At 43.7% G+C, this 15580-nt stretch overlaps 2 protein-coding genes across 6 annotated transcripts in view; one reads left to right on the forward strand and one right to left on the reverse strand.

The window, feature by feature from the left end:
* LOC132396064 (tapasin-like) overlaps positions 1-6943 on the forward strand; it is a 36435-nt gene extending 29492 nt beyond the window's left edge. Inside the window, exon 8 of the mRNA XM_059973426.1 lies at positions 1871-6943. Coding sequence (XP_059829409.1) covers positions 1871-1885 — 15 coding nt within the window. The 3' untranslated portion in view covers positions 1886-6943. The remainder of the gene's footprint in view (positions 1-1870) is intronic.
* Positions 6944-10209: 3266 nt separating this feature from the next.
* The window catches only part of LOC132396063 (rap1 GTPase-activating protein 2-like), a 298797-nt gene continuing 293426 nt past the window's right edge, over positions 10210-15580 (reverse strand). For all 5 annotated transcript variants that reach the window (XM_059973425.1, XM_059973423.1, XM_059973422.1 and 2 more), the window contains 3 exons: positions 14227-14332; positions 13062-13138; positions 10210-11594 (listed from right to left, as the gene is read on the reverse strand). In XM_059973425.1, the coding sequence (XP_059829408.1) occupies positions 11562-11594; positions 13062-13138; positions 14227-14332 (216 nt within the window). In that variant the 3' untranslated portion in view covers positions 10210-11561. The remainder of the gene's footprint in view (positions 11595-13061; positions 13139-14226; positions 14333-15580) is intronic.

A 15580-nucleotide genomic window follows, 5' to 3' on the forward strand; every position in this document is an offset into this window, starting at 1 on the left:
AAATAAATAAATTACAGTATACATATATCGAATAGATTAAAATAGTGAAAAATCTGAAATATTATATAATAAAAAAGTGAGGTAGTGTTCACAGGTTCAATGTCCATTTTGGAATCAGATGGTGGAGGGGAAGAAGCTGTTCCTGAATCTCTGAGTGTGTGCCTTCAGGTTTCTGTACCTCCTACCTGATGGTAACAGTGAGAAAAGGGCATGCCCTGGGTGCTGGGTGTCCTTAATAATGGACACTGCCTTTCTGAGACACTGCTCCTTGGAGATGTCCTGGGTACTTTGTAGGCTTGTGCCCAAGATGGAGCCAACTAAATTTACAACCCTCTGCAGCTTCTTTCAGTCCTGTGCAGTAGCCCCCCCCCCCCCCCCCACACACACATACCAGTCAGTGTTGCAGCCTGTCAGAATGCACTCCTCGGTACACCTATAAACGTTTTTGAGTGTATTTGTTGACATACTAAATCTCTTCAGACTCCTAATGAAGTATAGCCGCTGTCTTGCCTTCTTTATAACTACATTGATATGTTGGAACCAGGTTAGATGGTTAGATCCTCAGAGATTTTGACACCCAGGAACTTGAAACTGCTCACTCTTGCCACTTCTGATCCCTCTATGAGGATTGATATGTGTTCCTTCGTCTTACCCTTCCTGAAGTCCACAATCAGCTTTTTCATCTTACTGACGTTGAGTGCCAGGTTGTTGCTGGGACACCACTCCACTAGCTGACATATCTCACTCCTGTACGTCCTCTCATCACCATCTGAGATTCTACCAACGATGTTTGTTTCATCAGCAAATTAATAGATGATATTTGAGCTATGCCTTAGCCACACAGTTATGGGTATATAGAGAGTAGAGCAGTGGGCTAAGCACACACCCCTGAGGTGCACCAGTGTTGATTGTCAGCAAGGAGGATATGTTATCACCAATCCGCACAGTCTGTGGTCTTCCGGTTAGGAAGCTGAGGATCCAGTTGTGGAAGGAGGTACAGAGGTCCAGGTTCTGCAACTTCTTAATCAGGATTGTGGGAATGACTGTGTTAAATGCTGAACAATCCTGACCTAGGTGTTTGTGTTGCCAAGAAGGATTTGAGATTAGTGTTCTGTGGCGGTGTGGTGGGAGGATAGGTGGTGGTTTAATGAAGATAGTTGGCGGGTAAAGGAAGACCTGGATCTGAGAGGTGCCCACTGAGGAGGATTCCTTGGACTTTAAGCAAGTAGGTGTTTCACAGTAGTTCTGGGGAGGGATGCGTGAGGGTGAAAACAGTTTGCTTACTAACATAAAACATGTACTAGAGTTCGGCTTGTGTTAAACCAATAACATTAAACCAAAAACCATAGAGTCAAAGGAAACTATAGCACAGAAACAGGCCAGTTGGCCTTTTTAGTCTGTGCCAAACTATTAATCTGTCTAGTCCCATCGACCTGCACCTGAGCCATAGTCCTCCATACCCCAGCCATCCATGTGCCTATCCAGATTTCATTTAATATTGAAGTCAAACCCACATCCACCACTTCCACTGCCTGATCATTCCACACTCTCACCGACCTCAGAGTGAAGATGTTCCCATGAACATTTCACCTTTCACCCTTAACCCATCACCTCTAGTTCATCTCACCCAAAGATCCTGCTTGCATTTACTCTATCCATACCCCTCATAATTCTGTATACCTCATTCCCTTATGCTCTAGATCCTAAAGTCCCAACCTTTCCATAAAACTCAGGTACTCAAGTCCTGGCAAAGTAGAAGTTAATATAAAGATAATTTAACATTTAAAAAATATTCTATTACCAATATGATAATGGCTGTTGTCATATGCAATGGAATTTTGCAATGATCTTTCTTTTATCTCTCCTGCAGAAGAAACCATATTGAGCACTTCAAAGAATACTGCAGCTGCTACGGAGCGAAAGAACCCGTGTTAATACAGGTTCTTCGTGTTCTTGGAATCACCTCATGTGTTCCGCAGCCCATTAATGAACTGCTTAAAACAAATAGCTGTAGACAAACAGAACAGGAACCCACGAAGAGTAAAGGAGGGAAATCATCCAGTTACTGGCTTGCCCAGGACACCAGAACTGCTCATCGGTCCTCTTCCCTTTAGGTATACTGCATCCACTTGAGTCCCAGGAAGTGGAAAGTCGAGCCTCAGTTTAAAGTTCCATTTGGAAGGCACAACCCCTAATAATCAGGGTGCTTACACCCTGTGGACACGCTCAGTCTTGGAATGAACTTGAACCCACAACATTCTGACCTTGAGGCAGGAGCTTTAGTCAGAGATACAGGGAGGAAATGAGCCATATGGCCCATCAAGTGAGCCTTGACCATCACCTTAATTTCAAGGGGTATGTAAGATGAGGTGGCTGAGAGCTGCTGTCTGTGGGTTTGATGCTAAGGTTGGGAGTGGAGGACAGTGCATTCAGAGGGGGTAAGCTTCGGACAGGAGGGAGGAGTGTCGAGGTCAAGCGGTTGATGCTTCATCATCAACTAGAGGTGAAAAGATCTGGAGCAGGCAGTAAACCAGAGCAGGGCACCCAAGAAGAGGAGGAGGGTTGGAGATGGGTGAAGGGGTCTGTGGTGCAGGGTGGGGGAACTCTTGCTAAGGCAGGTGGCTCGTAGACAGAGGCGACAGAAGAAGAGCTCGTTGTGGTGGCAGGCGTGGAACTCACTGATGTGTAGTCGTAGGAGGACAAAGGTAAGGTGCTTGCAGAGGTCAGAACATTCCACCTCAGAGAGGGGAAAGTTGGTGGGAATGGTGAAGACAGCAGGGATAAGAGGTAGGGCCAGGCGAAGCTAGAGAGTTGGAGGGGTCAGGGGAGAAGGGAGTGTTTGAGTGTTCAGGGAAAAGGGTGGGAGGAAGATGGGGTCTCAGAGGAATGAGGGGTAGATAGGATGCTGAGAGTCCAGGGTTCAGTTGGGAGTAGTGATGAGGGAAGGGAAGCCATAGGGCCCAGTGGGAGGGAGAAAGGTCTTGGCCTGGTGCTGGGGATGACAGAGATTAGTCTAGTTGCAGCCTTGGTTAATTGCAGTGGGTATGTGAGGTCTATATTACCAATTCCTAATATTTTCCTTGCATTGGGTGGGGCTCGTCATCTTGCCTAGCGTGGCTACATTACCTGGACCAAGATGGGGATGTGAAACCTGTTGCTTTGCTATTCCGTCCCTTTTAAATTCTGCTCCCATTCTCAAAGCTGAGCCCGTGGGACACTGCTTTCTCCAAGCGTCACTTTGGTTAAATGAATCTGCAGTTGGCATTGAGGCTGCATGACTTTGATTTCCTAACAAGGAAATCGGGAACTTCTTCCTCGAAGGGAATTGGCCATGGCTCACTGAGTAAGATTCTTGCCTCCGTGACAGTGGGCTGTGAGTTCCAGTCCAGAGACTTGAGCACAAAACTCCAGGGAACGAGCTCAAAGCTGTACTGATGGAGTGCAGCAGTGTCAGGGGAACTGTCTTCCAACCTGAACTTTAAACTGAGGCCTTGCCTGGAAAATATATTGGTATTGTTTTGTAGAGGAGTTAGGCTATAACTGGCAGTGCCTGCAACAAAACAAAATCCTGCAAATAATCAGCAGGTCAGGGAGAGAAACACAGTACATAATAAGACAGGTTCAGCAGGGGGATATTGCGTCCCTCTAGTCTGCTCCTCTATTGGTCAATATAATTACTGCTGATTGATGCTGGAGACTAGATTTAAAAAATGATTAGCTTTATTTGTCACATGCATATCAAAACCTACAGTGCAAAGCATTGTTTGTGTCAAATCAAATCAGTGAGGATTTGACTCTGTGACTTCTAGAGTTGTGCTGGGCAACCTGCAAGAGTGGCCATGTTTCATGCCCACACAGCATGCCCACAATACTCTAACCCGAACCATACGTCTTTGGCATGTGGGAGGGAACTGGAGCACCCGAAGGAAACCCACAAAATCTGACAGTGGTGAGAAGCGAACCCCAATTGGTTATTGCTAGTGCTTTAATATCGTTACAATGTGGATCAATGGACTTTGTTACTCTCCACAGATACTGACTGACCAGCTGAATATTACCAATATTTTCTGTTTTTATTTCAGGTTTGTGGGGTCTGCATGTATTTTTTTGGGCTTTTTTTTAGTGTTCTGCCACTGTTTACCATTTGTGTCATTAGCACGTGGATAAGGACTATTGCCCCCTCCAAGCTTGTTATGATCTGACTCCTTTTGCTTTGAGTTTGGGAGCCCTGGTCACTCGGGATAGCAGGTGTATTAACATATTTATTGGTTATGCTGTGCCATCCACTGAGCAGGCTGGAAAGTGAGGTATTGCGATTATTAGCTGAATTCATTATTAGCTGTACAAATAATTAGATTATTTGGAGAAAGTCCAGAGGAGGCTTATGATAATTATCCCGGGAATGAAAGGGTGAGAAGGGTGAGGATTATTAGATGGCCTAGACCTGTACTCATTGAGGTTTAGAAGAATGGGGGGTAGGGGGTGGGGATAAATCTCAGTGAAGATCGAAAGGTCTGGATAGAGTGGATGTAGGGACGATGTTTCCTATAGTGAGTCAGTCTAGGATTAGAGGGCACAGTCTCAAATTACAAGGACATCCTTTCAGAGCAAAGATGAAGAGAAACTTCTTTATACAGAGTATAGTAATCTGTGGAATTCCTTGCCACATACAGCTGTGGAGGCCAAGTCACTGGGCATATATTATTTAGTATGGTTATGGGAGATAGATGCTTGATGATTAAAGATTATGGGGAGAAGGCAGGATAATGGTTGAGAGGGACAATAAATCAGCCATGATTGGATGGCAAAACAGACTCGATGGGCCAAATGGCCTAATTTGTTCCTATGTCTTATGGCCTTATTAACAAACAGAGTCAATTTACTCCAAGAGCAGAAATAAGGAGTAGAATAAGCAGAAACTGAAACTTCTCCCAGTAAATGCAATGAAAAATTAACTGTTATATTATGATTATTAAATCAGTCTCAGTTAGTGTCAGCAGCATGGTTACCAGTGTTGAATATCAGGAGGATTTGCCAATCACCTTCCTTTGTAGTAGTACTCAATGTGCATTCTTTATTGACTCCTGTCAAGCATCCATTTGGAGAACAGCGAGCCACCACCAGGGGGCGGGCTTGGCCACATAACTGCTGTCATGTAGATGTTGGAAATGCATATGTGCAACAAATTTTAGCACTAACTGCATCCATGATACATGATTCAATGACACAGGCTTAGCTCATTTTATTGAGAGAGCTCATCTAATAAAGAGAGTCCAATACAGTAGTGCTAGAAAGTTTGTGAGCCCTGTATAATTTTCTTTATTTCTGCATAGATCTGATCAGATCGTCACACAAGTCCTAAAGCTAAATAACACAAAAAACATTATACTCTTATTTATTTATGGAGAAAAATGATCCAATATTACATGTATTGGAAAAAATATGTGAACTTTTGCCTTCAGTAACTGGTGCAGCAATAACTTCAACCAAACGTTTCTGGCAACTGTTGATTAATCCTGCACACCAGCTTGGAAGAATTTTAGGCTATTCTTCCTTGCAAAACTGCTTCAGCTCTGGGATGTTGGTGGGCTTCCTAGCGTGAATTGCTTGCTTCTGGCCCTTCCACAACATTTTATAGGATTAAGGTCAGTACTTTGACTCGGTCATTCCAAAATACGAATTCCATTCTGTTGTTGAGTTACTCTTGTGTTTCAGGTCATTGTCTTGTTGCATTATCCAACTTCTATTAAGCTTCAGGAGATAGACTGCTCCCCTGACATTCTCCTATAAAATGTCTTGATACAGTTTTGAATTCATTGTTCCCTCAACGACTGCAAACTGTCCAGGCCCTGAGGCAGCAAAGCAGCCCCAAACCACGATGCTCCTTCCACCATGCTTCACAGTTGGGATGAGGTTTTGGTGTTGGTGTGCAGTGTTCTTTTTCCTCCAAACACAACAAAGTGCATTTCTGCCAAACAGTTCAATTTTTGTTTCATCTGTCCACAGAACATTGTGTCGTTGAACATCCAGGAAGTCTTTTGCAAACTTGAGGCATTCAACAATTTTTTTTTTGGAGAGCAGTAGTTTTCCTCCATGGTGTCCTTCCATGAACACCATTCTTGTTCAGTGTTTTTCTTATAGTGAACACATGAACAGAGACTTTAACAAGTTCTAGAGATTTCTTTTGCTGTTACCCTTGTGTTCTTTTTCACCTCCTTCAGCATTGCACGTTGTGCTCTTTGCACAATGCCCACTCCTAGGGAGAGTGGGAAAAGTGCTGAGTTTCCTCCATTTGTAGATAGTTTCTCTTATTGTGGACTGATGAACACTTAGGTCTTTAGAAATGCTTTTGTAGCCTTTTCCAGGTTCATGCATCTCTACAATTCTTATAATGTCCTCTGAAAGTTGTTTTGATTGAGGCATGGTGCACATAAACAGATCTTTCTTGAGAGGAGCAGTCTCTGTCAGCAACCTGACTTTGTGTTTGTTTTATAGAGCAGGGTACCTCTACAACCCTCACCTCCAATCTCATCTCATTGATTAGAACACCTGACTCCAAATAGCTTTGTAGAAGGCATTACCCCAGAGGTTCACCAACAAATACATGTAACATTGGATCATGGAACAACTATAATGTTTTTGTGTTATTTAATTGGGTTCTTTTTATCTGGTTTTAGGACTTGCGTGCAGACCTGATCACACCTTAGGTCATATTAGTGCAGAAATAGATAAAAATCTACAGGGTTCACAAACTTTCTAGCATCACGGTACCACTCACTCTACGTGCATGGATGGCTTGGGTTAGTGATTTGTTTTACTGAACTTGTTAGTGTCATGAGTTATGTGCAGCCCCATAGTTTTGTATTGTTTTCACTGAAGTGATTGTAGTGGTACTGTGACTCAAGTTTACATAGGGAATTAAAGTGGATAATTAAAAAACAAATGGAATGACTGTGTTATTTAATTTTCAATCAACCATCAATATTCCCTTTTAAAATAGCATGAGTATTGACAGTTTTTTCTGCCTCTTCACTACCTTGTATAACCTACACTCAGTGGCTGCTTTATTAGGTACACTCGTTAATGTGGCAGCAACTCAATACATAGAAACACACAGGCATGGTCAAGAGGTTCAGTTGTTGTTCAGACCAAATAATCAGAATGGGGAAGAAATGTGATTTAAGTGACTTGATAGTGAAATTATTTGTGGTGTCAGATAGGGTGGTTTGAGTATTTCAAAGACGGCTGATCTCCTGGGATTTTCACGAACAAGTCTCTAGAGCTTACAGAGAATGGTGCAAAAAACATCCAGTGAGTGACAGTGCTGTGGATAAGAACAAATGCTGGAGGAACTCAGCAGGCCAGGCAGCATTATGGGAATGTATAAACAGTTGATGTTTCAGGCTGAGACCCTTCATCATGTTGCTTTGAAAATCTGCAGATTTTCTTGTGTTTGTTAACGAGAGGGGTCAGTGGAGAATGGCCAGACTTGTTCAAGCTGACAGGAAGACAACAGTAACTCAAATAGTGACGTGTTACAACAGTGGTGTGAAGAGCATCTCTAAATGCGCAACCCGTCGAACTTTGGAATGGATGGGCTATAGCTGCAGAAGACCACAGACATACACTCAGTGGCCACTTTATTAGATAGAGGAGATGGGCACTAAGTGTATATTCCATGTGTTGATCATACCCACATGCCTGTAGTGCAACATCAGTATCAGTACCTCTCGTGCTTGAACACAATAAACTTGATAGGTTCAGCTGGTACGCTGTCTGGCACAGCACTGGGGAATGCAGGTGCCAGCGGTGCAGTTTACCCTTATTTCTTCCCCCCTCTAGCACCAACCAATAATTTTTGAATCATTTCAGCAATACTTGTCTGTAAAAGGCAAGTGACTTCACAAAAGCCTCAGTCCAGACCGACCGGACCAATCCAGACCAGACCAGGCCATCTGGATCGGTCCGGTCTGGTCAGATCTGGTGTGGTCCTGATCGGTCTGATCTTGTCTGGTCTGGTCTGGATCGGTCTGGATTGGTCTGGTCTGGTCTGAATCGGATCTGCCCACAGTCAAACTCAGCAAAGAGAGACAGCTTGTGACTTGAATTGTTTTGACACAAAATACATTTATTACTGTGCAGCACTATGCAAAAAGACGTCGACAGCGGAACAGAATATACAAACACAGAAATTAAGGTCCTTTTGTTTTTTTACATCACAACAAAATTAATTTGCCAAAGGAGCAATAAATTAATTGTACAATATTTACATCTGTGGGTCAATCAGGCAGCTTCATAAAGCTCTGCCACTTCTTAGCAACGGTTCCCTTTGTGTTAAACTTCCACCCAGCAACCCCTCAGCTATGCATCAGCCTGGAACAGAGTTTGAAGGTCAAGTCTTCAGTATTCTTTTTCTTCCCCCTATTACATATTAGCAGGATGGTTAAACCCCTCTCCCCAAAACATCTTTTGTCTTGTGTATCTGTGTGTGTGTGTGTGTGTGTGTGTGTATACAAGAATGAGAACAAAAACTACAATAAATCATTACAATGGACATCCTGGAATTATTTCATGGTAAAAGGTCTCATCATGAGAAGCAACAGTCACATTTTTTTTTACATCACACTTTGTACTTGGCAAACAACCCAAGCTGCTTGGCAAAACATAAAGCACAACAAATAGTCATACAACTGCAAAGGCTTTGACAAGGCTTAAGGTGTAAACTGCAACGCAGAGAGGTGTGCACGTATACATTGCTTCTGTACGAGGTCCACACACTCCCAGCATTGCCCACAGTTTACGTGGCTGTATAGGCCTTCCTGGTTTGACCTGAAACCTATCTCAGTTTGTGAGGAGGGAGGATGGGAGGACTTGCTGACCCATCCTGGGCCTCCCAGCACAGAAAACCTGTGTGGCCTTCACCGTTCTCCAGCACCAATGGGAAGGGTCACCCGATCAAGGAGGAAGATTATTCTAGAGTGGCAAAGATGGCCTCAAACTAATGGTCACTGGAACAGAAATTAACTGAAGAACAGCTACTCCCTATCAATCCTCTGCTTTTAACTACTTCAAAAAATACGATTTTATGAGCTTTGGACAGAGCTCCTAACTGAAAACAATGGAATTGCAGACAACATTTTTATTTTGAACTCAATACTGGAGTGGACATTTCAAGCAAATACCCTCTACTACTGGTTTCATTGTTGACAGGGAGATTCAGAGATAATGGAGGTGACAGGATCAGCAGGTGGTATCTGTCCAGTTAAAGGACAAAGGTAGGCACAAGAAACAATTGCAAGCAATTTTGCTTAGGTTTCACAGGTTCACTCTTCATCCGTTAGCTTGGCTGGACCTGATCTCAGTGACATGAGGAGGTTAGGTTGTGATTCTTTCTCGGATTTGCCCGCAGCAAGGTTTGGGCGAGAGGCAGGCAGGTTTCTGACTTTTACCAGATACCACCTGAATTCTTACATCAGGAACATAGAAACACGAAGATCCCCCACAAAAGGGAAAGGTGAACTTCTCACAGAACAGGATGTTTTAGGGTTATTACAGCAAGGGAGGAGAACGCTTGGCCTATCTAGAGCTCTCTGCTGGAGCTCTTATCCCTGCAACCTTTTACCCTCAAGAATTTATCAATTTCATTTTCAATTTTGTCAGCATCACCACCCTTTCACACAGTGAATTCCAGTCAATCACAACTTGCTGTGTGAAAAGTTTTTTATGATTAAATGTGAAAGGATATTAGTGACTTCACAGGGAATACAGCCACAATGATGTCCAAAGGGAACACAGACAATGGTGATGTCACAGGGAACACAGAGAGTGGCGATGTCACAGAAAACAGAGTGGCGACATTACAGAAGAATGCAGAACACTTGCTTTATATCTTGACCCTAACGTGACACTATACAGCAAATCTTTTAATTAAATCTGTGATTACACTGTCTTCAGGATCATGAAGGCTCCAAAATCTGTTGCCTCCGAGAACATGTAGTCAATTCACTGACAGTCTGCAAAATAATGTAATGACGGATGTGGTGTCAAAATTGAATTGAGCAAAGGCCAAATCATATCTTAGACTGCTCAGAAAACTCTGCTTTACTTTCAAAAATGGCATCAAATCTTTGTCTTGCCTTTTTCTTTAATGTGATGTGAATTACTTCTTGTGACAATTTTGAAAACATCTACCCAGGTACATTGAGATGGATTTGTGAGAGGGAGATAATTTTAAACATTTGTGAGAAAAAAATAGAAGCGTGGACAGGGGGGATGGAGGGAGGGGGACAAGAGGAATGGAGAGAGAGAGAGAGAAAGACAGATTTGTAGCATAGAGGAAGTCACAATGAAATGAATAAGGAACCATAGAAACAAAGGGAGGAGGAATAGCAGAACAATAATGAAGAGGCAACAGAGTTGGGTGTAGTACTCGGTTGTAGTCAGGGATTAGTGAAACAGAAAGAAAAAGAACTAAAGAAGAATGTGGTGAGAACATTTAAAAATTAATCTGAGTACTAATAACCAGTAATTTAAAATTCTGATCATAGTCAAATATCAAGGCAGCATTGCCACCAGTGTTATCTCGGGTAACCTGAGACAAGGCTCCAAAATCTTCTAAACCAAAGGCCTCAACTGACCAGGAAGAAAATTGGATGAGAGGAAAAAGCAATAACAAGGAAATTTGATCAAGTCTTCTTCTTGGGACTCCTGTTGACCATTTTCGTGCTTTTACTGGAATTTGGACAGGAGTAAGATTCACCCAAGAGGTAAAAAAAGGCAGGTTCTTTTTTTCTGCACAACTAACACATTTAAATGTAATCTCAGGTACACGGACAACAAACGACGCAGGGCACACTGATGCTCTCTGTTAATTGGCAGAGTATACATGGCAGATAACAGGTTACAACACAAAGTTTAGGCTTTGCTACAAGTACTGTGTGAAGCTACATCAACAGGGATTCAGGGACGGCTGCACCCCTATTTCGGGATTGTCGGAGGGGGTGGGGGGGAGGAGGAAAACGAGCAACCTCCTGATATTTCTATAGTAACAGCCCTGAGGATTCTGCCTCGTGCTCTTGGCAGAGAGGTGGTCACTACCCCAGGTTCCTCAGAGAAATCACTGGCTATTCCAAGACTGGTTGTTCCTTCAAGACCGCTCCCAGGTCTTTCCTGTTGTAGGATCTAAGATGCCTGCATCCGTCATCCTCCAATAAAAATCCATACCATTCCAGTACCCAGAGAAATGTTAATTCCAGAAGGTTACAGCCCAAGAAAGCCAGCGAGAATAGGAAACCCTGAAGTCTACCCAAACCATATTCAACGTTACCATTCACTGACATGACTTGCAAAGTGCTTATATTGTTAAAGTAACATGCCTCCAAAGAGAGCTTGAAATGGTTTTTTGCTCAGAAGGTGGAGCACGCAAACTGAACCCCTGTGAAGGCAGCTGGGGCATCAGGACCTTCTGCCCATCTCCTTCTGCCTTGGGTGGAGAATGGGCCGCTTCAGATTCAGGAAGGGTGGGAGCAGCTCGAGGTGCGGAGGCCATGAGCCTGCTGCAGCTACATTTGTGGCGAAGGACAAGCTCCCAACAGCTGTTGCAGGAAAGAAAGAGGTTGAATCAGTTCTAAAACACCACTGACTAAAATATTAGAGGCACGAGACATGCTGGAAATCTTGAGCAACACATACAACAGCATCTATGAAGGGAACAATCGACAATTTGGGTCAATGAAGAGCCTTGGCCAAAAACACTGATTGCTTATTTCGCTCCATAGACCTGCTGAGCCAGACCTGAGCCAGACCTGCTGAGCCCCTCCAGCATCCTCTGCATCTTACTAAAATATTACACAGTTTTGATGAATTATTTCATTTCCTGTCAGATTTAATTTTATTAAAATTATAATAAAATTAATTAAATTTAATTTTTGTTTACACTTTAACAATTAATTTAACCAAAATACACGTCTTGGAAGCAGATGTTAGAAATGAATTCTTGCAAAGCTCAGAGTTTGTGGGGAAGTGTTTTGTCTGCTGTTGTGATGAAAGCTCAGGATTATCCACTTTAAACAGCTGAAACTCTCTGTTCCCCTGAGGAATTAGACCTTGTGCAACCCACAGTTGTAACAAAATGGAGGCTACTAGCCCCATATTTGTTCAGGGTCCTGTTAGCAGGTAATAATCTGTCGTTTTGTTTTAGTGAGGTAAGAAATACCACATTACATATCAAATATTGACACTCTGCAATCCTCTCCCATCTTTAGTTTATGCTAGCAATATAACATCTCATCTGGCAGGCGTGTTTAGGCAACTTTCCATGTGTACCTTATCTACATCTGCCTCCAGACAGTCAACTCCAGGCTGTCGGAGTATCAGCTTAATGAATATCCAGCCTCACGTCACTATCCCTGGATTTCTTGTACAGACTAGCACCTTTCAATTGGCCATCTATCACTTCACCAACACCAACCTGATTCTCACTCCTACTCCCAACCCATCTCCAAACAGCCAACTGGGGACCGAGGCTGTGACAGATACCATCTAGTTCAGGAGCTAAGTTGGAGCCTCCCCACCCTGTATGATTCAGCCGCAGAATTGATAGCGTACTCCCAGCCATAAACTCAAGTCCCGCTTTCAAAGGTCCTTGTTGAAGCCTTTGAAGGAAGCTAATCGATCAAGTTGATCCTCCAGCAGGGTGGCAAGGTAGCACAGCGCTTTACTGTGCAGGCGACCCGGGTTCAATTCCTGCCACTGCCCGTAAGGAGTTTGTATGCTCTCGCGTGGGTTTCCTCCAGGTGCTCCAGTTTCCTCCCACAGTCCAAGGACGTACCATTTGGCCCATTAGCTCTATGCTAGAAAAATCCCAAATTTTCTCCTTTTCTCTGATGATTCTCATCAACCCGTAATGATAAGAAAATTAAATTACTGGGGGTCTCTGACATTGTGTCAGTGAGATGGCATCACAGAACTAAAAGAGAAATTGGCATCACAACCTCACCAGGTTACTGTTCAAACTGTTCAATCTAGACCAAGCGAGCTGGAGGAAAGTGTGCCATACTCACTGGGTTTGAGCTCTGGTGAAGTTTCTCAAATCGGAATTTCAAGGTAGTTCTTGGAGAGGTTTTACACTTCATTGTGTCTGCAAAGGACAGAAAAGGAAGTCAAATAAAATATAGATAGTCCACTGTTCAGTAATGTGATGGTTACTTTGTGACCACAAGAGTGAGTTTGGGAGGTGGGGGGGAGGGTCTTTTGTGATTATCCTCCTCTTTATCCTCCAGAGCCTTCCCAGCATCTACAGGGCAGCAGTCAGAAATATTTCCATTTCTTTGGATGAGTTAGTGCCAACAATTCCTAAGAGCACCCAGGACAGAACAACCTATGTTTTCAGTAAGGGATTCTGCAGATACCGGAAATACAGAACAGCACACAAAGTGCTGGAGGAACACAACAGGTCAGGCAGCCTCTATGGAGCAGAATTAACAGCTGACGTTTCAGGCCAAGACCCTTCATCAGGTCGATTATCGACCTGAAGACATAGGAGTAGAATTAGGCCATTTGACCCATTGAGTCTGCTCAGCTATTCCATCACAGCTGATTTATTATCCCTCTCAACCCCATTCTCTTGCCTCCTCCCATAGTCTTGGACACCCTTACTAATCAAGAACCTATCAACTTCCATCTTAAATATATCCAATGACTCCACAGCCGTCTGTGGCAACAAATTCCGCAGATTTACTACTCTCTGGCTGAAGAAATTTCTCTGCATCTCTGTTCTAAAGTGATGTCCCTCTATTCTGAGGCCTTTGGTCCTAAACTCCCCCACGATAGGAAACATCCTCCCCACTTCCACCCTATCTATGCCTTTCAATATTCAAGAGGTTTCAATGAGATTCAACCTCATTCTGCTAAACTCCAGTGAGTACAGGCCCAGAGCCATCAAACACTCCTCAGCAGAGGAGATGCCCGATTAGTCTTCCGGCCATTTCTGGAAAACTTTCTTTCATTAAGATTTCTATTCTCTGGGGAATTTGTTCCTCCAGCTCCTCCGTGAAGAGCGTTTGCTCTTATGTCTTAGGAGCAGAATTAAGCAGCGTCTTCCGGTTCCTCACAACTTGCTGTGTAAAAGAAGAGACATCTTTACATTTGGCCTTCTGTTTACCCCACCCATGTGCTGAACAATGTACGGCCATTGTGTCTGAGAGCGTGCGGGATTAGAGTACCAACCTGTGGGGCTCTTGCATGAGCTGACGTGGCTCGAGCCACCCTGGATTTCACCGCCATAGACAAAGACGTCCTGTCGGAAAGGAGATGCCGTCGATGGCTGGCTGCCCTGTAAGGACAGGGGATCTGTTAGGACTCAGGCAACAAAAACATATTCATGCCACAGCTATATAAAACTTTGGTTAGGCTGTACTTGGAGTACTGCATGCAGTTCTGGTCTCCTATCTGTAGGAAGCATGTGCAGGCTTTGGAAAGGGGACAGAGGAGGTTTACCAGGATGCCGCCTGGATTAGAGGGTTTGTAAAGAGTTGTGGACACAGATCAGTACATCACAAAAACCGACCTCCCCTCCATGAACTCTATTGACACTTCTCACTTCCTTTAGTAAATCAGCTACAATCAAAGACCATCCCACCCCATCATTTTCTCTTCTCTCTGTGCCTCCTCCACCCATTCCCAACGGAGAAGTCACCAGAGTAAAATGGTTGGGGGGAGGGGAGCGAAAGAGGATGGCTAGAAGGTGACAGGTGAAGCCAGGTGGGTGGGATAGGTAAAGGGCTGGAGAGGGAGGAATGTGATAGGAGAGGAGAGTGGACCATAGGAGAATCTGTATCATCAAAGAAGATATAAAAGCCTGAAAGCAAGGACAGATTCCGTCTTGCTTTCACAAGTCTACTGAATGGACATCTTGCCTCACAATGAAAGCAAGGACAGATTCCATCTTGCTTTCACAAGTCTACTGAATGGACATCTTGCCTCACAATGTACCTCCTCATTGCCTTGCACTTTATTGTGTACCTGGAGTGCATGTTCCCTTCACTGGAGTACTAGATTCTGCATTCTGTTATTGCCTTTACCGAGTACTAGCTGATGTACTGACGTTATGAAATGGTCAGTATGGGTGGCATGCTTTGGTACACGTGACAACAGTAAACCAATTTACCAGCTATGATCTCCAAGGGGAGGGTGAACAAACTAGGGTTGTGATCTCTGGAGTTTCAGAGAGACCTGATAGAAATTTATACAATTATGAGTGGGATAGATAGTCAAACCTTTCTCCTATACCAATGGCAAACACTAGAGGGTGCACATGTATGGTGAGAAAGGGTGCAGGGGGTTTAAGGGAAGAGTGTGGTAAAGAGCAGTAGGTGCCTCAAACAGACTGCCAGGGGTGATGGTGGAAGCAGATTCCAGAGTGACCTTTAAGGGACTTTTAGAAAGGAATGTGAATGTGCCAAGAATGGAGAGGTATGGATCACGTACAGGCAGAAGAGATTTAATTTAATTTGATGCACATCTAGTGGACTGCTGGATGCTACCCCTTCACACTTTTAAATGGTAGTATAATCAATTTTTC

The sequence above is a fragment of the Hypanus sabinus genome, chromosome 6 (genome assembly GCF_030144855.1).
Source record: "Hypanus sabinus isolate sHypSab1 chromosome 6, sHypSab1.hap1, whole genome shotgun sequence".
NCBI classification, from domain to species: domain Eukaryota; kingdom Metazoa; phylum Chordata; class Chondrichthyes; order Myliobatiformes; family Dasyatidae; genus Hypanus; species Hypanus sabinus.